We start from the raw sequence: 25,891 nt of genomic DNA, 5'->3' as shown, positions 1-25,891 counted from the left end.
AGGTGTATAGCTCGCTCCAAGCCAGGCCTACTGAACTGATGTTTCCTTTACCAAGGCGGAGAACAGATCGGGCATATAGCCTTACTATGTTAACCCGCCTCAAGGAATTCCCTCGTTTCGGGGACCTAATTCTATGCAGCTTGGCAATATAGTCACTTCGGCAAAAGGAGAATAGTTGCACAACACTTAAGCAGAAAAAGTACTTCATTACTAATGTTTGCTTTACAGTGTTCAAAAAAAAAAGAAAATGAGCTCACGGGCTCGATACATATCACTTTGGGCTCACAGGCCCGATACATATCACTTCGGGCTCACAGGCCCGATACACATCACTTCAGGACTACATCCCCCTTGCCCTCAAAAGGGACTTCAGAAACATTCGGGGGGTCAACCTCATCATCAGAGTTTGGATCTTCATCAGCCGCAACAACCATCTCCGGAGTAATACGCAAGGTGGTGATGGCATGAATATCAAGTTCGGGGTAGGCGTGCCTTATCATCCACCGGCTCAGTTTGAAGCCCCTCCGGTATGAGCCCACCATCAGGTTGTTGAATCACTCCGATGCTATGTAGTCGTTGATAGCCTTCACCTTGGTGTCCTCAAGGGCCTGGAAGAAGATCTCGGACTTCTCCTTGATGTCTGCCTTGAGGTATTCCACCTCGTGCTCCGTTCCCCCTTTCGAGGTCACGAGGTGTTTCACGACGAGCCTCAGGGCATCGTTCTCCCTTCGGAGTCTCTCCAACACACTCCCTTGAGCCGAAGTCTCGCCCTCAAGACGCTAGACCCGCTCACGAGCTGATCCCAAAGCCTCTTCGGCAGTTTGCGCCCGCTCTCGAGCTGATTCTAAAGCCTCTTCGGTAGTCTATGCTCGCTTCAGGTTCCTCTCTGATTGGATATTTAGGGCATGGATGGAGGAGTTTGCCTACCAAACAAGGAGTCAGTTCGGCAAGAAAGTAAAGAAGGATAAAAGCACAAAGGGAAAACCGTGTCAACTTACCACCATGACATGAGACGCAACACGCGCGTTGATGTGGCCTGGAGGAAGCTCGGACCATGCCGTGACCTCGCTTGGGTAAACGACCTTCTGACTCTTCTGGAGAGCACAGCTCGGAGTCAGCACACTGCCCCCCTCCTGGCTCCCCGAGCTGGAAAACATTGTCGGAGTTCGAGAAGCCTCTGTTGTTTAAGCTTCCCGAGCCTCTGCAACGTCGGGCTCCGCTACCACTTCGGGGATAGGCCCCGTTGCCTCAGGTTCCCTGGGAGAATCCAAGTTGATGACCGGAGGGTGGCTCGGGGCTTCGGACTCCATGGCCTGAGGAGACTCCAAGCGAGCACGCTTGGTGGCCTAAGGAGACTGCACTTAGACCGACCTGAATAAGCTTAGCTTCCGAGAGGTATTCTTCGCACTCGAGCCCGACCTGGGCCCAGGACTGAAAGGTCTCCGCCATGTCTTTATCTAACATGACACCGGGATCAGGGACAGCCACCCTCCATTGAGTAGGAAACGACCACCCTGTAACACTTCAGACAACGAAGTAGTCTCGCTTCCACGCCGAGACCTTGTTTGGATGTTTGGGAAGAAGCTTGAATCCCGGGCGGGGAGATGGGTAGTAAGCCCGCTTGTGCTCGAGAAGGAAGCTCGCTTGTTTTTTGAGCATGAGAAGAGCAGAAAAAATTTCTAAGTCCAAAGGAATAACATATTCGTAGAGTTCGGGTGAAGCTGACCGACTGAGAAGCCAAAGTGGTTCAAGACTTTGATGATTAGGGGGTGGAGAGGAAGGCGTAGCCCGACGATGAGCTGCTCCCAGAAGACCACGATCTCATTTGGACCGTGCTCCCAAGAGAAGTTGCCCGAAGGTAAGCTATATGCATACTCCCTGGGTAGGTTGAACTGACGAACAAGGGACCGAAGTCTCTCAGACGTCATAGTGGAGGGTCCGGATGTGTTTGGCATCCGAACTCGACGAGAAGTGGACTCTAGGCTACCCGGGGTGACCTGGGCTGAAGGCCCTACCTCGGGCTCATCCAGAAGGCTGTCAAAAGAGTCAGCCCGACCCGAGGTCTCCACCTCAAGCCCTTCTAAGAGATTATCTAAGCTACCCGAACTACTCGAACTAGACATCGCAAAAGGAAAGTAATGGAAATTGAAAAGGCTAAGGGGATTCACCAAGGGAACGCTATCGAACTAGGGAAAGTGACACGAGCTGAGGACCTTGGACGCGAGCTCAAGGAACGATCGCTGAATATTGACGAAGGAAAAGTGACCAGGGACCCCACTATTTATAGCCATTGTACCCACGCATCAACGGTCGAGATCAAAGCCATCCAACGACTCTCAGGAAAACCGACTGCACGACCCCTGAGGTGAAATCGGTTTAGCGCCAAATTTTGATGTTCAATAGCTGATAAATCGTTTGACATCCGTGCGTGAGCTGTACGTGACCCGGGCTGAATCTGGTCAAGCCGCGTTGACCCTGGTTGAGCCAAGAACGTTGGCGGGTCAGACCGGGAAATCTCTGAGCTGGACTAAGCACGCCACGAAGCGAATCCACCCGTCAGTCTGTGAACTCCCCACGTCGGGTCAAGACCCCGGGCATGGGGAGTGAGGGGCAATTGATGGAGGTAGATTCGGCCCAACCCCTTGGCTGTGCGACACGTGGAAGAAAACAGGGTGACCTGGCAAGGACGCCAGCTTGGCACGGCGACATAGCACAGCCATATCCCAAGAAGAGGCTTGAGCTTCCTGAGCTCTCCAATAAGAGGCCCGAGCTCTCTAGCTCCCCAAGAAGAGGCCCGAGCTCCCCAAAAAGGAACCTACACTTCCTAGGAGTTGAAACCCGAGCTCTCCCTAAGAATCCTAAGGTTAACAGAGGCCCACAAGGGGCCAAGCCCGGACTAGCCCACCTCGGGTCAGTCCAGACCATATGCCGGCACCTCGGGACAATAGGACATACTCCCATTCGAACTCAAGACTTCACTTCGCGCACCACTCCGGCACCTCGGCTCCAGGTCGTGCAACTGTGAAACCGTACCTGACAGGTCCGTACTCTGAGGCAACACGCTTGACTGGTCTGGATCTGACAGATGGCAATCACACCATAATGGCCACCTGCTACCGCCATCTCAGTTGTGGCAGAATGGCCCTGACAGAGAGGACAGTGGCAGTTATGTCTGCCCCCCCACAAAGGCGGTTATACCTGACTCAGCAGAAACTTGGGAGTGAGTGCACCAGGTGGTTATAAAAGATCTTCTCCCCCAGAGAAAGGGGTATGTGATATTTGTGCTTTCTAGTCTTGAAATCTCTTATTTTCCCTTGCCTTCTCAAGAGTATTAAATTGAGCTTCGGAGTATTCCCACCAGGTTCTTCCCCAGAGATCTCCAATTTCTTCCTTGTTTCAGGCATCTTCAACTCCGTCAGAGGCAAGGTTACCAGCAGCTAAGACCGACCGGATCGTGCATCATCACAAACCATTCTATTACAGTTTTTTCTAGTTTCTAATACGATTTGGGCCATTCTATTGATCTTAATCCAATTAGAATGTTCAAATAACACGCATACCTACATAAATAACAAATATAATTCAAATATCAAATCTAAATATTAATATGTGCCACCAATTGCTATTGTATAAATTACATTCACACTTCATCAAACAAACAATAGATTTCATGAATAGACCCTAGAATCAACCTTAGAACAGATAAAGGCAAAACTGGCCCTAAAATAAGGCTATCAATGGGTTGGGTCTCGGTCAGAACTAGTTGAAACCGGAACTGAACTGACCCAACATGAAATGTTGAGGAGCTAGACTTGGAACAGGACCCGATAGGGTTTGTAATTTTTAGACCCGAAACAAATCAATCGGTTCTCATGACAATTTGGTCTGAGTTGATAGACCCGATTATAATAAATAAAAATAAATATTTTATGTTTAATATATATTAAATATTCTATATATATCATAATTTATATTATATGTATACTATATATAATTTATTTATTTAATATATTATACATTACACATACACACACAAACACACACACACACACACACAAACACACACACACACACACACACACACACACACACACACACACACACACATATATATATATATGTTCCAATTCCGAAAACCAGAACCAACACAATCAGTAGTTCAGGTACGTTGGGTCGGATTTGACCCATTGACAACCCTACCTAAAATTGATCCTCATAGGATAGATAGAATACATCTAACGAATAGAGGTACACAACTCGCGAGCGGCCCGCGCAAAGTGCATGTTGTGTCGTGCTAGCCCGCTGGCCGTTATGGACCGTGCTGCCCTCTCCGGTGAACAATTTGGGGGCCGGCCTGACACGGCCCATGGCCCAGGCCCGTGTGGGCCTGTGCCATGTCATGTTGTGCCTTGGGCTGGGCTGGCCTGTGGGTCGAGCCTTGGACCAGATCGGGCTAATCAGGCCAAAGCTATTTATTTAAAAAAAATGACAAAAAACTTAAAATTTTAATTTTATATGAATTTTGTATACAATTACTTATATATACAATAATTAAATAAATTAGTATAATAAAATTAAAAAAATATTTATTTTACTTATATATATTTATATAATATAATAAATATCAATCCGTGGACTTAAAGCCCCATACCCAACACGGCGCACATGATCATATTTAACTTGCCACAGCCCATGGACCGTCATACCGGGCTTTGGCCGGCACCCGATTTACACCTCTACTAACGAATGCATCAAATTGTTCTCCTAGTTTGTTGAGGCTTGAAGTGTCACCAAGGCAATTTTTGATTGGCTGGCGCGTAATACAATGTCTGGCGGGAGTGTTTCTATTAATTGTATTCTGTGGGACCACCTCTCGGCTTACCAAAGAAAAAAAAAATAGAAGGCAAATTTTGATCCCTATGTCTGTAGGACAGGTAGCTTTATGGTTCGTGAATCGTGAGTAATTACCAAATTTCAATGTTACTTGAACTCGACCGTGGTAACTCAGAGAGTAAAATGCTGGATCGGATGAGATGAGACGACACCAGAAACATGCTTTTAGCCTTTTTCACTTTTTAGCTCACCGGCTTCTTGACTTGTACTTCTGGTTGGTGTGTTGGTGCCGACTCGGGGCTCTCACAAGGTTATAACTTATGACAAGAACCACAGTCATCATCAGATTGATTTTGATTATTGAACTAGTTCTCAATAAACATACACGTTAATAACAAGCTATCAGGGAGGTTGAAAAAACAAAGAAAAAGCTTAATGAGATCCTCTGTGTTAGATTACATTAGTACCTTTTAGAGGAGCAGGTATTAACTTATGAGACGGACTCAAGAAAGAAAGAAATGGAGGAGCACCTTCTTCCTTAAAAACTCCACCGACTCCATCTTTACTCTGTGTCTGGAGTTACCAAGTCCACCACTCCCTCCTTTTTATCACAAGTTGGAGCGGTTAAACAAACACCTCCCACAATCGTTTACACCTCCCGCATTAATAAAACACAAACAATATCACGCCTTTATTCAATTCCAATAAGCGGTGCACCTCTCTCTCTCTCTAGATCGATCTCTCTTGCTGGTTTGCTCTATAAATTCTTCAGCCATCTCTCTTCCTCTCTCACGGTCATGGGGAACTACATCTCCCATCAGTCAGCAAAGAGAACCGGCAAAGTCATACTTCCGGACGGTTCAGTCCATGAATTTGACCAGCCCTTAGCTGTTGCGGAGCTCATGTTAGAGCATCCCCAACAGATTGTGGTTGAATTCCATTCACTCGCTGCCGGAAACAAACCTGCTCCGTTGCCTGCTGATACCATGCTAGAGATGGAAAAGGTCTACTTAATGCTTCCAATGAAGAGGGGGAAGGTGGCAGCAGCATTGTCGTCTGATGAAGCCCGCAGGATTGTTACGAGGGCCAAGTCGGTTCTGAGTTCAGGATCTCTTTTATCGTCAAGGTTTCTTCCTCTGTTCGCCAGGATATGTCCAGCAGGCATCGGGACAGGAGAAGAGGCAGAACTGCTCTTGCATAAGAAAAATAAAGAGACTTTGGTGGAGAAACCAGAGTTAGAGTTTCTGGCAGAGATGGTCGATATAAGGTCAGAGTTCTTGTGTTTGAGCAAGCAAGCATCCGGGAAAGGGTGGAAGCCCACCTTAGATACCATTGAGGAGAAGGGTGGTGAGAGAAAGTTTCCTCATTGGTTGTTTTAATTTAGACACCCATGGAAGGTGGAATACATATGTTGGAGCCTGGAGGCTTCCAAAATCTGCCTTGAATAGGAGTAGGACTTAGGACTGATGTGTGATCATGTTCAGGCTTCCAGGTGTGTTTATATGCATGTAAAGAATGGTTATAGTCTTATAGAAGCAATGCTTGTACAAATAATGATAAAAGTAAAACAAGAGTCGTTTTGTTGGTTTTTTTTTTTTTTTCAACACATCAGGGGTGGGGATGATGTCTACTGACCTTTAGGGCTGCAGCTCGCGGGTTAGGTCCATTCAAATCAAGGTTTTCAAACCGCCGTTGATTCGTACAGTCGGACGTGTAGGCAATCAATTCTGTTTTACCCTTTGATCAAAAACCGTTGAAAAAGTTAACAACTCTTTGATTCAGGCGGTCGATCTATCGATCGGTTCAATGGTTTTTGACCATTTTTTTATTTTTAATTATTTTATTATTATTTTTATTTATTTGTCAAAACGGACCATCCATTCGAACCAAATAATCGGATTATCAACCCGGAAACCAGTGACTAGAACGGTTCCATTTTTAGGCCTTTTTAAAACGTTGATTCAAATATTAATAAATTCTCAATCTAGCGCAAGAGACTTTACTAATTGCCACAAAAAGCCTACAGTTTTATAGATGACCTTATCAGTTATCACAAAATGCATTCAAATATTAACAAATTCTCAATCCAACCCAAGAGACCTTACCAGTTACTAGGGCTGTTCATAAGAAGGCCCAACCCGACCAAACCGACCAACCCGAATTGACCCAACCCGAGTCGGCCAGGTTATCTTCAGCACCGGTCGATTTCGGGTTGTAAAACATCATAAACCGATGGTTCGAGTCGGTTTCAATTTTTTTGTGTGAAAATCGAAACCGACCCGAACCGAACCGACTTAGCTAAAGAAGCATGTTATTGTATACTTTGTTTAGTTGCTCATAATCCTTTGTGCAGTGCATACAAGTTGATATAATGTTTGAAGTTCATGATTTCAATTTTCGTGGTGAAACTAATCTCTAATCTTAGATGCTTATCAATTTGTCTTCTTTTTGCCATATTCACTTCTAGTGAGAATAAATTCTCAAACTGACAACCCAAACTTACACCACACAGGCACATGGGGGGCATGGTTGAACTTAGAGCCGAAATCGACCAAAATCGACCCAACCCGACTCAAACCGACCAGGTCGGTTTTGCTTAACACTGGATCGGTTTTAGTTTCAAGTTTAGGTAACCCGACTAGGTCGGGTCGATTGAAAAAACCTCAATAAACCGACCCAACCCGACCCATGAACAACCCTACTAGTTACCACAAAAAGCCTACAATTTTATAGATTTGATCCCACAAAGAGTGTTGGACCTCACAACCGCACTCCACCTTTGTATTGGTAACATCTCCCCATAAATAATAAATATAAGTATGGGATATGTTCTCAATGTATGGCCAAGACATGCTATGAGATCGGTATAGGGAGCACTCTGCGAAACACCAGGGATAAAGCTGTCGTAGATCAGTCAATCCTCAAACCCCTAATGTAATGTCTAAGAAGTTGCCAAAGTTTTTCCAAGGCTCTACCCATGACCATGAAGCGAAATCCCAAGGCAAATTTATTATAACAAATTTCCGTCTGAACATTTGTAAAAAGAAACCCATTATACTGTAGACTATGTTTGATTTCATCGTCCTTTATTAGAAAACACCATTACATAAACGTTACATAGGCGTTCGTGTTTATTGTGCATTTGGTTTTAATACTAAAAATAGAAATGCTTTGACTTATGCATATGAAGCATTGGTGTTTATTGCATTAAATCACTGTTTGGTTAATATTAAAAATAGAAATGCTTTGACTTATGCACATGAGGCGTTGGGGGAAACTTCAAATTCTTGTTTCCCCTGACACTCATGACTTCAACATTCAGGGATCGTTGATACAAACAGCGGAGGTAGACAAGAAACTCAGTAAAATAGGCAGGGAATTTACAAATTAAGTTACTTTCTATTTTTTTGCGGATCATTAAAACAGTGTCTGTCAACATTACACTTTGGTTGGACATGCTGAATCATAGACTATCACTAGTTTCTTATATGGATTTACATTGACAAAAAATCGTTTTAGCTCCATGGCCTACACAACATACAAAGAACACAGCTCCATGGCCTACTCAACATACAAAGATCGGTCGGAAATGATCAAACTATACATCTACTTCGATGAGATGATGTGTATATGATTGAAAAACACAAACCCGCAATGGACCGGTGTTTTTTTCCGGCTGCGCTGCTGGAGTTTTCAGAATCACCCAGGAGCAACTAGTGCTTCTTCACTTTTGATTTCTGACTTCAGGATCAAGAAGACCTTCATATTCCAACTGCGTAATTTAAGGTTTTATTTAGTCATCTAACCCATATATCCATATTGCAGTCCTAGGGCTCTCACCAAAAATTACTTACCGCTGCCTGATCATAGGCCAATTTCATCCTCCGGTACTCTTGTTGTGCTTGCTTTGATCGGAACATGGCCTGGACCCGTACAACAGATCTCTCAACACGTTCTTCAGCTTGCTTCCTACTAACCCGGAAGAAGTCCTCCTCCACATCACTTTCTTGCTTTTGATCTACTGGCATTTCTTGAGTTGGTTCGAGTTCGACAGAAAGACCACGAAAGCCTTTTCTCTTAAGACGCCAGCGTAAAATCGCCTTCTCGAGTACTCCAACTGACCAAAGAATTTTGCAGTACTGTCTTCGTACTTGGTAGCCTCGAAAAACAGCCTAAGTTGGGAAACATAAATAGTCAGCAAGATTTTTTTTTAGTTTTTTTTTTTTGGTGGGGGGTGGTGGGGGGGGGGGAGTAATTTGAGTTCAATCCACCTCAAAATTCATAATGCGATCGTACAGTTTGGGTCAGCGTCAAGCAGGGGGAAAGATTCACCAGGAGGGTGCTGTTTACAGGGAGGTGGGGATAAATACATTTGGGAATTAATTTATGAATTCTGAGGTGGAGTGGACTGTAAAAAGGCCTTTTTTTAATATGGATTTTGTATTTAGAAACATAGGGGCCATTACTTGGTTTCATGGTAAAATCTTGGGCTGGCAAGCATGAGAAAGCGGGTTTGAGTTTGATAGCAACCACTTTGTGCAAAAAATGCCAAAGGTTAGGACCATACCCAGCCTATCCCTCCCAAAACCCCAATTCTGGGGCCAAAATCAGGTAATGACCTCTTTTATTTTATTTTCTAATGGGAACACATAACAGAGATACAGTGTGGTACAATGATCCAAGATCCAAACCATGTTCACGCATGATTTTAAGTTCCTGAATTCTTTTTTCCATTTTGGACCCCTTAAATTCACAATGAAAACTTTGGTATTCTGAAAAAGGTCTACTTATTAATTTTTACATTAATCTAAAATACTTTCTAACATTCATATTGAAAATGCTAGCTTAACCATAGCAGTATGATTTTAGATATTAGAGGTCCAACATGTGGAAAATGCATATATGTTTTATCTTTTTTTTTTTAATTTAAAACAAAAAAAATCTTTTAATTTGTATGCATGCATGCATGCATGTGTGTGTGTGTGTGTGAGAGAGAGAGAGAGAGAGAGAGAGAGAGAGTTATGGGCCCTGAATGAGGATATTTTGATGGGAAAGCAGATGCTTAATTCCATCTTTTTTCTCATAAATCTTCATGACTGCCTGAATTTTTCCTAGAATAAAAGCAGAGATACCCTGAGGTTTCTTCGAAAGATTGGATAGAAAAGTGTGGTAAGGGTGGAGATATCTTAGGAAAAGATACGTTGTAGATTGAATTCTAAAGTTGAGAGGAATTTTTCATGAAAAGTCTGAAGCATAAATGTGATATCTGAAACTTGAAGGTCCCTCAGTTTTTTTGTTCGTTCTTTACCTTCCCTTTCTTTGTCTGTGTTTTCTTCTTTTATCATATTTTATCAGGGCACCCTTTTCCTTTCATTGACATGTCATATTTTAAGTGGGTGCTAAAATTGGAGTTTCACCATAGTGGTTAAGCTAACAAAACTCAATTTATATTACTCTTTTCATTGATTCTAGTATTAAGTATGAAATCCCAGGCAAAATAAGTGGATGAAATCCTGAATTTCTGACTGAAATACATTCAGCTAAAGTTTAGCAGGTTTTGTTTTGTAAAGTTAAATTTTGTGAATTATTCTGAAACTTAACACCAGGCACCAAAGAAGAAGATTTTTTTGGAGGCTAATCCAGCCAGTAGGAATTGAGTTAAGACATGCATATGACAGGGCTATAGACAACTGGCTTGAAGAACCATTTGAATGGGGCTGATTTGGATTAAACTCTGGATGAAATTGGCATTAAAACATCTAATTGTGACAACACACATTCTTTGGATTGAGAATTATCACAAATCTGAACAATTGCTGGTGTGATTCGTAGAGAGCCCCAACAACCCCATGATTCAATGTCTAAAAAATAGAATGTTAATAAACCAATATGTGAAGGACCTTACTTGAATTTTGATAGCTTGTCGACGCATATTAAGAAAATCTTTTCGGATCTTCCAAGTACGGAATCTGTATTGGATTCGTGCTGCAGCTGCCATCTTCTTTCGTGTCTCATAGTTACGGAAGGCATGCTGAATCTTCATGGCTGCAATTATATTGCATGCTTCCATCTCTGGATTGGCAAGCTGAACTGCTTTCTCCTTTAGCTTTAGTGAGTGTTGTCTGAATGCAGCCTGTATATGGGCTGCTGCATCAGCAGCTGTCCGATATGCAGCCAATGTATCCTTCAGGCACAGTTCATCCTCATTTAATGCTTCAGGGCTTGTGAAAGTGGTTGTGTTAGTTCCCAAGGAGCCACTTGCATTTCCAGATATTTTCATCTCATAAAATTGGAATATTAAAGCCTTTTCTGCAAGATAAGCAGATAATCCCTCATAACCATTCTTAGATGCAAGATCAGCAGCAGTGCGTCCACCAGGGAATTCTGGGGTAGGATCTGTGACCAAGTTTGGCTTAGTACCCGCAGATAAAAGGACTGCAACCATTTTCTCCCTGCATATGGAAATTTCCAAGAATATAGATTTAAAGAAAACCCCTTTGAGATTGGACCACAGATTCCATGACTTGAGAAACACAAGTTTGATTAAAGTCACATGAAGTCATGAAATAGTGAAGCCCAGAATTTTTTACTGTTGAGAAATGCTTGGCTAGTTCTAAACCTGCTCTCCATTGTGCTTGTTTCAAGAAGGAACCTGGTAAGTTGTGAAAGATGCTTTTCCAAGACATCTCACTATCAAATCAGTAAAATACCCTCAATTCATCAAACATGATATCCAACAAGGGAGGCCATGCAGGTTGCTTTTCTACTAATATGAGTAGGACTAGGATACCTCTATATTATTTGAAAACAGAAAATAGTCCATAAGAAAATACAAAACAGAGTAAATATTTAGGATCTACTTGGGATCTCATTTCAAATAGAGGAAAATCTAAACCAATTTTAATTCAAAATATACAAGCACAATTAATTATGTGATAACCTAATCTGCAGATAACATATACTGTAAAATTTAATGCCGCAGAAAGAAAATAATAGTACCTTCCATAGAATGCAGCCCAATGAAGTGCTGTCCATCCATATGCATCTCGAAAATCTAAAGAGAGACCTGAACGTGAATATGGGTAAACAGCCCATGTATAACCTAGGATAGCACACAGGTGAATCACACCTTGACCTCGAGTATCACGAATAGTGGTTTTACTCCCTTCAGCTACTCTTTCCAAAAGCCACTCCTGTAACTTGTTCTTCAAAGTGAGCTCAAACAAAATGTCTTTGGCTTGCAGAAATGGGACCCCACTGTTCCCAATTGACTTAATTAAATATGCCCAATCTTTTTCAATAGCTGAGGTCATGAGTGCAAATTTCTTTGCTTCCTTCAGGGCATTTGGTAATACCTTACTAGACAGAATGTTAAGGCTGTTGTTTGTAGAAAACAATAATCGAGCAAGTCGCAACTGAATTTGAAACTCTTCCCACTTACACTTGTCTTCTTGTGAAGCTCCCTGGTTATCTATTAAAGGGGAGCGATACTCAAAAGTCAGAACTTGGCTAATTGGTGTACGACCATCGAGACTCAAATAGAGATCCACAAATCCAGTGTTATTTGGTGATGCCATGCAGCGAAATACTCCAACTTGAATCATTTCTACAGGAACACATACATCACCAATAACACAAAGTAAATTGGACTCTGCAATATGTGAATACTCTGCATGGAAAAACCCAACCATGATGACCTGCAAAAACCATTAGCTAATATTAACTTCTCACAATGAACATTTTAATCCTAGTCCAACTTATGTTGAGATTGAAAAGTAAACCGCTAACCAAGTTCTTAAATATGGTTCTATCATCCCACATCAGAACTAACACATTTATAATAAATGCAGAACTACATGGATAAAAAACGCAAATTAACATTAAAAAATGTACTATTTCGTCATCTGCAACCCCTAGTTTATCAATATAAATTTCTTCTAGGAGATTTAGCTGGAGTCAGGTTTTATTCAAGAGAACCAATTTTATGGATTTTCTAAATTTTATCTCCTTAAACTGTTTCTTCTGGTGTAACCCTCTACATTCAAATAAATAACAGAAAATTAATGATATGCAAAGAATGGAGGCCTATGAAACAACTCCAACATGATATGAGGTGTCCATAGCAGTAACTTTTGAAGACCCAAGACTCAGGTCTCTTCAGTTTATGTCATATAATACAAGAAATGTTTTCAAACAAGTTAATGTGCACAAGATACTATGTAAATGGCAGAACAGTGGGAAAGAAGTTAAAGGCCATTATCAATGTTGGAAATGAAAATCTATACATGCAGCTGTAAATAAGTGCCACTAATAAAGTCTGGTTGAAGAAAAGAACCTTTGTTTCTTCTGTTGAGAATGCCCATGAAGGTGAAACATCAGTTATACTAAAAACTTGACCCTGTGTAGAGGATTGATGATGATGATCAGTAATTTCAGATAGAGTTGTTTCATGAGTGGTTGAAATAGAGGACTGAAGTTGCACATCATCTATTGATCCTGGGGAGTCAGATATTATGCAGTTCATCCATCTTCCAAAACTATCTTGAGTTTGCAAACTGTTTCCAAAAGAAGCATTCAAGGATTCATCTGTTCTTTCGAAGTCCTTCCATTGGTTATTTGATATCACTCCTGCAGTCTGAACGTAACCACTGTTTGGTGGTCTGATGTCAATTGAAGCACTCTTAGCCATCTGTTCAGTCGGATGCCTGAAAGAAGATAATGTTGTAGGTAGACTATTGGTTGGGAGAAAGCTACCCTGCTACAATGAATAACTGATTGATTAATGTAGGAACTCTAGTTACCAAAGAAGCAAAGAGATTAAAAAGATTAGTGGATTCAATTATTTTAGAAAATTAAGTTCATTCAATAAATTCCTTAAATTTCTAATAGTTTGGAACATGGGAAGGGCTTGGGAATCATTTTTTAGAGACACCAGTAATTTTACTTACACTATGCAAGGAGCCCCTTAGTTCATATAAATTTTGTTGCTCAAGGTGTGCAACTTCACCTGCCAATAAAGTTAGCTACAGTTAATTGTTTCCTAAATTAATTGCTGGCCTAATCAGAAATAGATCCTAAGAATTACCACTTTTAAGTGGACTAGGATTACTGGCATCTTGTGCCCCCAATAGATCTTCCCACTCAAGTGTGTTAATTTCGTGTAGTACAGAGAAATGATCATCAAGCTCTGCTGATTCACTGACAAGTGGTGAGCCAGAACCTAATAAATTCATTTTTTTAGTACAATTATGAGATTTTGCTTTTAGGAGAACAAAAAGAACATTGTTAGGATCAAGAATTCTGTAAGGCCATAAGTTGAACCATTATCATAAGTGATAATGATAAAGTTAAACAGTATTCATATTTTTTAAGAAAACAATGGGTGTCTTTCCAAATTGCATAAAAAAAGCAACTAGAAAACTCTGAAGATAATTGTTACCAGCATAAAACCCATGATTAGCTCCAGAATCATTTTCTTCTGATAATACTCTAGAAGCAAATGGGCCTGAATTTTCTGGACTGGAATTTGAATTAACAGGTGTGACTGGAGAACCTTGTGCCTGAAACATACTCCAGCCAGAAGCAAAGAAAACATTACATTAAACTCTCAACTCGAATTCATAGAGTAAAAAGGTCAAAGGGCAGAGCTGTACTATGAGTGAGCTATACCAGAGTAGACCATATGAGTTGGCTACATGAATCCTATTCCACAATTTTGTCATTCCCAACTATAGACCCATTCTGGGGTCAGGGAGGGGCAAATGTATAAATAGGACTGCAAGCTTCTTTGTTCTTAAAACTATTACAAGGAACAACAAAAGGAGCTTGGCTGGGTCAAGTTAATTTAAAGGCTCAGCTTGGGTTGCTCAATGAGATGTTACGTTAAACAACTAATTATAAGGTAAGTATAAGGCATAAGAAAACAACCTCTAATGTTTCACGATAATGTACAAGGACTATGTGCTCTTGTTTCCTGACAAAGAAGGAAAATAGAATCAAGTTTTATGACATGCTAAATGGTAAATAAACAAATCGAATTTTACAAAAGCAATAAATAATAACCATTACATACTTATCAAGTAACCAGTAACACCTGCGGACAAAATTCGGATTATCCTCACCATGTGCATAATACACATGGATCCTTTCCTCATCACCAACCTGTGACATGCAACCAGAAATATCCACCAAAGGCCATTTTAGGTAAACAGGGCTTGTTATCAGGACTAGAAATTCAAGGACGTTATGGAAGCAAAGAGATACATGATCTTTATAGGATGACTCATTTACAAGATGGATGCTATCAACATATGGCTGTTGGATACAAAGATACAGACATTCCTGATTGCAAAAGTTGCTTAAATGCATGACGTGGACCCTTTTTTTCAGTTTTGGTTATTGCCTTGACTAATTTTCATTATAAGCTTCAGTCTGAAAATTTAGTTATTTGTTCCCCTTTCAGAAACATGCTATTCTATATTTGAAGAAAAATATTTGTAGCATGTTGATATAATGGGGAGTAGAACAGTCATATTGGTGTGTACATGGTGGATTATGAAGAGAGATAGAAGATGAAAATAGAGTGGGAGGAATCTTCAGGAATGAGACAGGTCACATTATAACATTATTATTCTCAGGCCAAATTGGAGCTGGTGATTCACTAAGGGCTGAGATAATGGCTGTAATGCAGGGGGAACAAAGAGTGAGGGATATGAATATCAACAAATTGCTTATTGAAGGGGATTCCCAACTCGTAATAGGGTGGCTGTAGAACAGAGAAAAGAGAGTCTGGACTTACAGGAATGAAATGAAGAGAGTAAAAGTGGCTAACTAGGATCATGGAAGCAAAATTTCAATGGGTACAAAAGGAAGCCAATTGTATGGCTGAAACTCTAGCAAAACAAGGGGTGGGATAGAAAAGATGTTTTGGGTGCAGTTGTAAAATAAAAAGAATGAGGGAAGGAGATAACTGATTTTATCTCGTTAGGGTTCCTGTATATGTGTACACCTTATTTTTCTTTTAATAGAGCTACAAACTTACTGATAAAAAAAAATAGAGATGGAAGCAGAGAAATATAAAGAAGTAACAGAAGAAGATTGAGAAAGGAAAAGAAAGGAGAGAAGGCATAGGATTCACTTCACAATAAACCAAATTCATACTTATTCCATTCATTCACTCTATCTCATTTTATTACAATTCTGGGCCTCTTATAAACGTAGACAATAGGGTTGTACTAGCCTTTTCAAAAGATCTTGGAACAACAAAAAACTTTCCTACTTTCACTAAGACTCAATCCTGTCATTCAAACCTTACCAATAAAATGGCCATAGGTTTCCCGATTTACAAGATCTTTTGGGTTCGTAATTGCAAAGGTATTTAATGAAAACAGTCAGATAACTACAAAATAGACCTACAAAGTGGCATATTTCAACTTAAGGTCCAACAAAACTTTTTGGACCCACAATATAGCCATTACATACTTCCTAGAACTTCACACCCTAAAACTCATCTTAAACTGATAAATACCTACTAATAACATTCAAAAAACTCTCCAAATCTAGACTCAACTAAACTCAGCAAAGCCTTGTCCCAACAATATGGGAAGTCTAGTCCAGACATATATATAAAAAATATTAAAATAGCCTTCCAAATACCAAAATTGTGTAGTCAAATAACTTTTAACCTACTAATCCTATTAAGTTCCTTCTAGAGATAGCCTAGGGTGGTGGAGCTCATAAGAGCCTCCTAGGAAAAATGGATGATCAGCTTTTTCTTCTTCCTGGTCTGCACCACTTGTGACCAATCTATCATGTACCCACAAATAGGTGCAAAAGTAATATCTGTTACTCTACAATACTAAGTCTAGCACATTAAGTACAACAATCATCCAGTTAAAAGGTATGGTTGTGAGCTAGACAGCTAGGTGACTGGAAAATACATGCTCAACATAAATACAGAGATAAGCAACATATAATACTGTCAGAATCATATTCCCGAAATGATTGTCTAAAAGTGCATAGTTAGTAGTAGCTTTAGTTCATTGAGCTAATAGAATTATAACTTCAGCAAGGCGCGTGGAATTCCTTGAAGTAACAAAACATTTGGCGAAATGAAGCATCTCACTTTTAAATGCTCATGCGCTTCTTTAACAGTCTTCCCATCCTTTTTCTTCTTCCAGTTGTGCCCATCTTTTCGAAAGTTTCTCAACACTTTCCTGTCAAACAATATAATTGTGCCACCTAGGTTGCATTGCCAAAAAAAAAAAGTTCAGACAACTAAAAGCACTTATCAAATTTGTATTGTCAAAAAGCTATGCTAAATAGATTTCGCAAGAACCACAAAATGACATTTTCAGTCCATCACAGAGTGAGAATTACAAGACCATTTCCATCTCAAACTAACATATATAGAAGTGCTTAACTAACAGGTAAAGGAAAGAGCAACTTCACATGACACCACCTTACCAGTCCATTTCAAATTCTCCTCATCAGCACTGACTTTGTTATATTTCCTTGTTAATGGCATGTGGAAGAAAATTGAGAATTGACATTTCAGACTAATATGCCTTAACTGGTGAAACTAAAGAGAATAGTAAAAACAGGATAGGTGTGGCCAATAAGACTTTTTTTTGAGAAAAAACTAAATTCCTAACTAAACAAAAAATGGAGAAAAGAAAAATCTATGCTATAGCAAAAAATTAATTCCAACCAAAGAATTGTTTTCAAGTGCAATTGTATGTCCACAATGATTGGGAAAAAGTTCCGATGATAACTTTTAAACTTCCAGGATACATGAGAAGAAGATTATATTTCCTTTATGAGCAGGAATACCGATGGCAGCTAAAGAAATTATCAAGAAGATTGATATTTCTTCTTTTATGTTTATCTGGTAAACCAGGTGCTCACGCTTTGCAGAGAGTACAGAGGAGCTTTCTGTTCTGTTGAGGTCGATTTATGAAGTGGAAGCAACTATATATCATCATTATCATCATCTATGCCTTATCACAACCATAGTCTGCATTGTAATCCATTTCTACCATACTAAAAAAAGAGAAGCAAGCCTTTGCATTCTTGTCCTCTTGCTTATATGTATAGGATCGGGCACTAAAGTATTTTTTGAATAGTCTTAATGGTCTGTATCTGCTGGAAACAAGACATGTATAGTTGCTAATACACAAATTTACTTTTCATTTGGTGTAGTACCAACCTATGTTACCCTGATATGGCGAGTACATGGTTGGACACAGTATCAGATGCAAAATTTACACTAAAAATTGAAGCATCCAACATGACACGGAACCCTTGTATAGAGGTATCTGGGTATCATAGATAGCAACTATTGCACCTGTTTCCAACAGATCCAGATTCATTTTTAAGGAGATGCTTTTCAAGCATGTCCTTCATCACAACCTCACAGGGCATAACTGTTTCCACATACATCAAAGTTTGTAAAAAACTCTTCTTGGGCACTAAGCTCAGCCAAATCTAAACTTGTACAACTTGGGACCAATCCTAGACTCCTAGATAGGGCTGCATATGGTAACTCAAAAGGCAGAAACAACTGTATGTCTTGCATATTCTAAGGAATTACAAGGGATTGAGAACAAAGTTATCCATCTTTGTAAAAACCGCTACAGCTTTTACTTACGAAACCAACCATTGCACTCATGTGCCTTACCATGTGAGAAACAATTAAGGCATAACTTCTAATGCAAAAATAATTAAGCAAGTAAAGTAAAGTAGGGATGCTTATGTTTCATGGATCCCTTTTGGGTGTGTTATTGGTCTCATTGTCTACATGGTCAGTGCTTGAGACAAGTAATTTGGTAAGAAAGCAAATGGAAAATCCAGGCTGTTGAAAAAATTATAAAGGAGAAGGAAAATAATAGGGTATTGGGGGTGGATAAGTTTACTCATTCCCCATATAAGCATAGCTCTTGCATATTATGTAATCAAAAACAATATTTAAGTACTTTACATTAAACATAGGTTTCCGGATAAAGAAAAACACTTAAAAAAGATTATTACTTTGGGGCAAATTGATTGGCTTGACATTGACGGTGAAATAAGTGTGGTTACATAGTATTGCATGAATTTCATTTGGGCGCAGCCACCTCGTCCTGGCTTCCTCCATCATACTTGGGACATCCAAATCTGGATATAACAAGGAAAACAAAGAATTACTAAACAACTGAAATTGAGAAAATACAAGAAATATCTGCTTATCACAGGGAATTGGGGAAATCTAATAAGTCGTAAATTGGCACTGAAAAAGAACCAGTTGATCAAGTATGGAGCATAACCGACACGCTTGTGGACCATGAATTCAATGAAAAATACTTTATTAGTGAAACCATCGAGGAGGAGCATCAATAGGATACAGTATGAACCAAAGACACTATTCTCACACCTACAAAGCATAAAACCAATACTAAACTCTGCCAACAAAGTTCATACTACGAAAAAAACCCAAAAACAAACTAAATTACTGCATATCCCAAACAGAGAGACTCCATAGAAATAACCAAGACAGTTCAATTCCCAAACTAATCAAAGATAAAAGGCTAAAACAATAATTCTTGAAGAGAAAGAAAGAAAGAAAAAGAATCTAACAAGTGGAATCTAATGCCTTTTTCGTTTTACCTTCCATTGTACGAAACCCATGAATTTCCGAACCTGCAAGTCTTCCGGGGACACTCCTTTCCATGTCGAAGACCACCAAGATACTGAACTATCAACTATCAGAAAGTTGATAAAACAGCCCCAGACATACAATTAACTCCGTCCTAACTTCAACTCTACAGAAACAATTTCAAGAAGCTTCAATTCTTCAAAGAACCCGAGGAATGAATGAAAGCAGAAGTCAATCGAACTCCAAAGAGGCATCAGAGGTAGCACTTTAGAGCGTCAACATAGAGATCTACTGAAGGTAGGTATCGATTAAGACTTGAGAGATTAAGTGTAAACATTCAACCACTGACTGAATGACGAAAAGAGCTCTCTGTCTCTCTCTCCTTAGAAATGAATAACGATGAATTCAACCGGGAAAACCTTCCTCAGTGCGAGAACGACAAAGAACTACACAATTGATTATAGAATTGGAGGTCTTCGGATCAGTGAAAAATCGTAAAATACATATAGATCGGACGTCGGATAAGGAGTTTACCGGGAAATAAATGGTTTCGGTAAAATATCTTTCTGACCATTTTGACCTGAAGACATGTTTGGGTTATGTGGTTAGGTAGTAATGGAAGGGTAAAATGGTCGTTTAACCCAACGACTTGTCCCAGACTCTCAGGGGCTATCTACCTATATTAGGGAAACGACTATTTTGGATATAATAGAATTTTTTTTTCACCCGATTACAGTTGTGATCAGATCAGCCTCTCAAAGATTGCCTTTCACAACATCGCACGGCATATTTCCGCTGTGTATGGAGAATATCATCATCGAAAAATGCTTTTAATACACGACGGAGACGTGTTGTAGGACGTTGTGGGTAACAGTTGTGATCAGATCAGCCTCTCAAAGATTGCCTTTCACAACATCGCACGGCATATTTCCGCTGTGAATGGAGAATATCATCATCGAAAAATGCTTTTAATACACGACGGAGACGTGTTGTAGGACGTTGTGGGGGTTGATTTGAATTCATTACAGTTTTGTCAAAAAGTTGTATTTTTATTGTCGCTAAAAAAAATCCCACTTTCAATTTGGCGATTTTAACAAATCAAGAGAAATTGTCCGTACATGCAGCCCTTTTTACATGTGTTTGTTTTTACTATTCGTTTATTTATGTGAACAATATATGCTACACAAGACGGGGAAGCACGACCCCAAGTCACTAAAAAGATCCATAGGAATGTTACAATAGCTAAAAGAAATAAAAGAGTGAGGAGAAGACATTGCCCTGAGAGTGAGCCAATTCATTGCTTGGTTTATCTCTCTCAACATGTGACTCTAGAATATTCCTCTCTCCAGCACCTTTAATTACAAGCATCCTGAGATGATGTTCTTAATATTTCAAGGGGGAGATATCTGCCCTTTTAAACAACCAATTAGTCACTCTCAATCATAGATGGCCAACTGTTAAAATTAGGGGCCAGATTGTAAGCTTCCCATGCAGCCTAGGCCTCAGCCGCATTAATATATGGAAGAAGTGCCGAGCGTGTAACTTTTGAAATCCAATACTTTGCCCAAATAGTCTCTGACAATAGCCGCAATATATTCCCACCCTCACACGAGAGGCATCAAAATTGATTTTAATTTTATCCTACTTGGGGGAATCCAAGTAATGAGATTCCATTTTTTCCTTGGTATGTTATGTTCAGAATTATCATTAAGCTCCCAATATTCCGAGAAAGCATTTCCCACTCTCTCTAATATTGTTTGGGAGCCTCCTCTTTATTTTCAAAAATTTTCCTATTTCTATTCTTCCAAATCTACCACAGAATGAAAAGACATTTTTCCTTCATAAAATTTTTCTCCATTATGTCCTTGTGAATAACAGACCACCGATCAACCATCCAATTTATAATCCCATTAGAATTAACAAAGATTAAGATCAACACAACCCCAAACCTACTTAGCAATGGTGTAGTCCAAGAAAATATGATTTAAATCCTCATTAACCCCACACCAATCATAGTCCCCATCTATATTAACACCTCTCTTACAAAGGTTGGCCTTTGAGAGGAATTTGTTATTTAGCATAAGATACAAGAAAAGTTTTAATTTAGGGGGGCATTGATAATTCTATATTTTGATGTCTTAAGGGCATCATTTCAGGGGTATTTTAGGCCTTAAAATAGTTAAATTCAATATTGTGGTCTCTGAGGGTCCCTATGCAAATCTTGGGAAAAACTGAGGAAGTTTTAGGGCTAAAATGCAGTTCTTGAAAAGTTTGTGTAAATTCCAATTGAGAGAGAGAGTGTTTATGTGAAAAATTGAGCACAAGAGGGCGCCTCCTATATGCCAAACCCAAACAGGCACCCCTTCTATTGTATTAGCATACTCCCCTCTCCTTAGCAAATCCTAAGACGCCTCCCCACTCACTCTTTTCATCTCTAACAAACCCTAGCCACCCTAGGCTATCAAATCTCCACCCTCCACTCTCTCATAGCCTCTAATCTCAACTGTCCAAGCCTTAGCAACCTCTCATACCCTTAGATCTCTCCCTAAACAACATTCTAGTCTTACACCTCACTCCTTAAACCTCAACCAACCACCTTAGGGCCCCACATCACACAAATCAATCACCTTTCTCCAGCTATAAGCGCCCAAATCTGCACTCTCCATTTTGAGCGCCTAAATCTCAGCCCTACATAATATTGGACGCCTTCTCCTTCTCTTCTCAGCCTTAAGATCACCTTAGAACAATCATAACCCTCCATTCTCAAACCCTAGGGCGCCCATATTTTTGCATAAACCTAAGAGCTTCCCATCTCTTCCTCTCTAATCCCAATTTTGTCCACCATTCTCTATAAAAAGGACCCCAAGGGCCCTGAAGAAGGGGTTGGTCAATTCGCCCAATTCACAAGGTTAAGGTTTCTTGAGGAGTTCAAGGGTTGTAGAAGGGAATGACGCCCAGATCTTGTCAGGAGGGGTTCCTGCAAGCAGTCCAGCCAATTTGCAACTACCACCATTGGATTTGATCAACCATCTCTTTCGTTTTCTTTATTTTCTTTTATGTTATTTGTGGTTGGATTTTGCCCCCAAGTAAAACAGAAGGTTGTTCTTGAAAAGTTCAAGGGTAAAGGAAGAAGACAATGCCTAGACAAGAGGAGGGGTTCTTGCTTACAGTTCGCCTAGCCACTATTGCCACCTCTGGATTCGGATCTCAACCAATTTCCCATAGTTTTAGATTTACTTTTTACGCATGTTTTTATTTTTTGTTCTTTAATTTCTAGTTTTTATTTTATTTTTGTAATTTATTTTTATCAAATTTAATTTTTGTCTTCCTTTTTGTAGATCTGAAATTCGGCCAGGTAAGACGGAAGGCCCAACTCGAGGAGTTCGAGGGTCAAAGGATAGACCCGGAGACTACTACCTCTGACCGAGTTATAGATTTTTTATTTAGTTTTTTTTTTTATTTCTGTTATTTATTTATTTTTCTACAATTTTTACTTTCAGCATTGTCAGAATTTTATTTTAATGGATTCCAATTCAGTTAATTAAATTTTGTGTAGTATGTAACGAATTTTCCCTCACTTTCCTATGGATACGATCCCTTTCTCACCACTAACTGTGTTTTGTAGTTATTTTGAGAATAAAAAAATTTATAACTATTGAAACTGGCATTCCGAAGTAGTTAAGGACACGCTTCCGGACACACCAGACATCTAATATTGCATACAGTCGAATACCAGTTTAAAGGGGATTCACTAATGCCTTCATTACTACCAATGAGATCGTAAGCTGATTTCGTGGTGAAAGAGACTTAGAGTTAAACCCCATATTAACCTTTATTGTTCACCACCCATAGGAATGAAAATGGCTTTAATTTTGTTCCACAAGTTAAAGAGGGACTAAACTTTGAATTTTTTCCTCAATCCAAACCCCTCTCTCTTTATCAATGTATTCACTTACTAATTCATCTTCGTTGATAGTTGTAGAGTTAGGGAAATATCCCAAAAGGGGACCACCATCAACCCAATTATCTATCCAGAGTTTAATTAAGTTACCATTGCCAATCTCCCATCTAAGACCTCTTCTTGGGAGATCTCTAGCAATTAAAACTCCTCTCCAAGCCCACAAGATCCCCTTCCTTCCTTTTCTTACTCTTCCAGAAGTTTTCTTTCCTTAAATATTTATCTTTCACCACCTTTACCGAGATGTTATCTTCTTCACAGAGGATTTTCCACCCAAGCTTAGCCAAGCTAGGTTCATTCATCCACTTGAGATTCTTCACCCCCTAATCCACCCCTACTTGTTTGAGTACACACCCTTTCCAATTAAGGAGATGTACAAGATTTTTAACATTGTCTTTGTCCCAGAGAAAATTCCTTTGCATTCTATCAACTTCCTCAATAGTATTTTGAGGAATTCTGAAAGACCTCATAATGAATAAAGACATCATGGAAGTCACAGAATTCAACAAAGTCAATCTCCCAGCCAGCAATAATGTTTTTTGAGGGGAAGGGCACTTGGGAAGCTATGCAAAACATGAATATGAATAAAGGAATTTGCTTTCCATCTTTGAGCAAAAGAGAAAGAGATCTTCCATCCACTCCGCTCTTTGGTATGGGTAATACTAATTTTACGGATAATAACAAGTAAGGTATACTTTGTGACTCTTGAGTTGATAACAGAGGCTCCCAAATAATTCTTAGATTCATAATGAACAGGAATCTTTAAAATTTGAGCAATAATTCTTTGGAACCTATTAGGGGTGTTGTTGGAGAATTGAACCAGGATTTACTAAAATTTGGACTCTGACCAAAAGCCACGGCATACTCCAATAGAAAACGACATCGATACCCAATGTCACCTGTTAAATACATTTCTCCGATATACAATTTGATGCATGACTTTTTTTAAGCCTCATAAGGCAAATTCCATTCAAACAAATGCTTATAATACAATCATGAAGTAACAAACAACAAATAAGTCATCAGTACAAAGTGATTAGTAAACAATAACTGGAGAACGCCAAATAAAAGGAGGGCATCTGCCTCCAATAAAGAAAGTTGAAATGAGAAAGTCTCCCACAAGAACGGAAAATTGCCAAAACCATCCCAACCTTGGCAATATAAAGATAATAACAGAAATGACATAGTTTTAAGAGAGGCCAAGGGTTTCTCCATGAGACAGCGTATGAAACATACAAATAAAAACCTGTACTTTTGCTATAAAACATCCATAACAAAACACCCCAACCAATCATCAAGTCATCCCATTACAAAGCTTCTACACCCAAACATAAGGCATGGTATAGGGGAGCACAAAACAAGCCAAAGTAACGATAATCCACTATAAAGAGCTTTCCTTAAAAGGCGTCCATATGCCACTTCCACAATTTGAGTCCGGATCATTTGTCTATGCCTATTCGTGAATGGGAAACATCTCCCTCTGCATAATACTATGTAGAAGATGAGATATTCTTCATGTATGACTCCGCTAAATGTGGGCAGAATTCTCATGGACAGGAGATCCGGACTCCCACAATTTGTATTGTGAGTCGCATAATGTCCATTTTGGATCAGAAAAATTCGCCCTCAACCACACTACCAACAAATGAGACAACTGAAAGCATTGGTTCGTTGGAAAAACCATGAATTCCAGCAGTAACACCCACACCATACACCATGAAGACCCACAAACATATGAATTATTAGGCGAGTACCAAGGTAAAATGAGATGACCGGAGGGCATTAAAAATCTAGCGGCACTGCCAAACCCTATGGGTATTTGGAACACATGCAACACAAAAATCAATTCAGACGAGAAAGGTATTGACACTAAGCCCTTTAATGCCCAATCTGAGTTGAAATCTCCACACTATACTCATAGCCTTCTTCATTACTATCCCCTATTGAATCCAATCTGCAAAGTAGTAGGGTCTTGGATAATAATAGCACCAACAGTCAAGCAACAATCCTATTTCACCCTCTGAACCAAAGGAAAGATACAAAGGCTCAAATAATAGTCCTACGCCATCATCTCAACCAAAGGAGAGATGCCAAAGAAGAGTCAGAATAGGAAAAACAAACAAAAAAAAAAAAACTAGGAAGGGGAGAAGATAAAACTCACACAATGGCGAGAGAGAAACACGTCCATTATAGGCAAGAGGGAGAACTCACCATTAGAGGCAAGAGGGAGAACTCACCATTAGAGGCAAGAGGGAGAGTTGTTGCATACTCATTGTATGTACTTAGTGCATGTGCTTGGGGGTGAGTTTAACATGGATGATTTTGGAAATGTTGTCAAACACCCCCTGAATGTGCCTCTTGGATCCACGTATACAGAAGATCCTACACACTCTCTACCACAAGGCATTATAAAAGCACATTAGGAACATTTTTTCATAGGGAGATATTTCCAATGTATGTCTGTATTG

At 39.7% G+C, this 25,891-nt stretch overlaps 2 protein-coding genes across 9 annotated transcripts; one reads left to right on the top strand and one right to left on the bottom strand.

Annotated features, from left to right (window-relative positions):
* Positions 1 to 5,489: 5,489 nt before the first annotated feature.
* On the top strand, positions 5,490 to 6,430 carry LOC148867690 (multidrug resistance protein ABC transporter family protein). The gene has a single exon (XM_088980808.1). The coding sequence runs from the start codon at positions 5,631 to 5,633 to the stop codon at positions 6,210 to 6,212; it is 582 nt and encodes a 193-aa protein (XP_088836934.1). The 5' UTR covers positions 5,490 to 5,630; the 3' UTR covers positions 6,213 to 6,430.
* A 1,782-nt stretch (positions 6,431 to 8,212) lies between these two features.
* LOC148867689 (calmodulin-binding transcription activator) lies at positions 8,213 to 20,244 on the bottom strand. 8 transcript variants are annotated; one of them, XM_088975546.1, is made up of 13 exons: positions 19,477 to 20,244; positions 18,862 to 18,987; positions 16,958 to 17,073; positions 14,906 to 14,994; positions 14,761 to 14,806; positions 14,273 to 14,393; positions 13,919 to 14,053; positions 13,782 to 13,840; positions 13,169 to 13,591; positions 11,833 to 12,530; positions 10,739 to 11,285; positions 8,688 to 9,005; positions 8,213 to 8,605 (listed from the first exon to the last, which is right to left on the bottom strand). In XM_088975546.1, the coding sequence occupies exons 1-13, from the start codon at positions 19,538 to 19,540 to the stop codon at positions 8,558 to 8,560; spliced, it is 2,790 nt and encodes a 929-aa protein (XP_088831672.1). In that variant the 5' UTR covers positions 19,541 to 20,244; the 3' UTR covers positions 8,213 to 8,557. The 8 variants fall into 8 exon arrangements, with proteins under 8 accessions (XP_088831672.1, XP_088831673.1, XP_088831674.1 ...); XM_088975547.1 differs by having other exon boundaries at positions 13,169 to 13,588; positions 19,477 to 20,037; XM_088975548.1 differs by having other exon boundaries at positions 13,919 to 14,023; positions 19,477 to 20,037.
* Positions 20,245 to 25,891: the final 5,647 nt, after the last annotated feature.

Source organism: Nelumbo lutea, chromosome 3 (assembly GCF_056320005.1).
Source record: "Nelumbo lutea isolate HS-2025 chromosome 3, American lotus-T2T, whole genome shotgun sequence".
NCBI lineage: Eukaryota > Viridiplantae > Streptophyta > Magnoliopsida > Proteales > Nelumbonaceae > Nelumbo > Nelumbo lutea.
The sequence above is the reverse complement of the archived record's forward strand: the minus strand, read 5'-3'. Positions and strand labels throughout refer to the sequence as shown.

Coding starts and splice junctions, on each gene's coding strand:
- LOC148867690 (XM_088980808.1), top strand. CDS start 5,631: ATGGGGAACTACATCTCCCATCAGTCAGCAAAGAGAACCGGCAAAGTC.
- LOC148867689 (XM_088975546.1), bottom strand. CDS start 19,540: ATGGAAAGGAGTGTCCCCGGAAGACTTGCAGGTTCGGAAATTCATGGG. Junction 14,807..14,905: donor TGTTACTGGTTACTTGATAA/GTATGTAATGGT, acceptor CTTCTTTGTCAG/GAAACAAGAGCACATAGTCC. Junction 14,394..14,760: donor ATTATCGTGAAACATTAGAG/GTTGTTTTCTTA, acceptor AGTATGTTTCAG/GCACAAGGTTCTCCAGTCAC.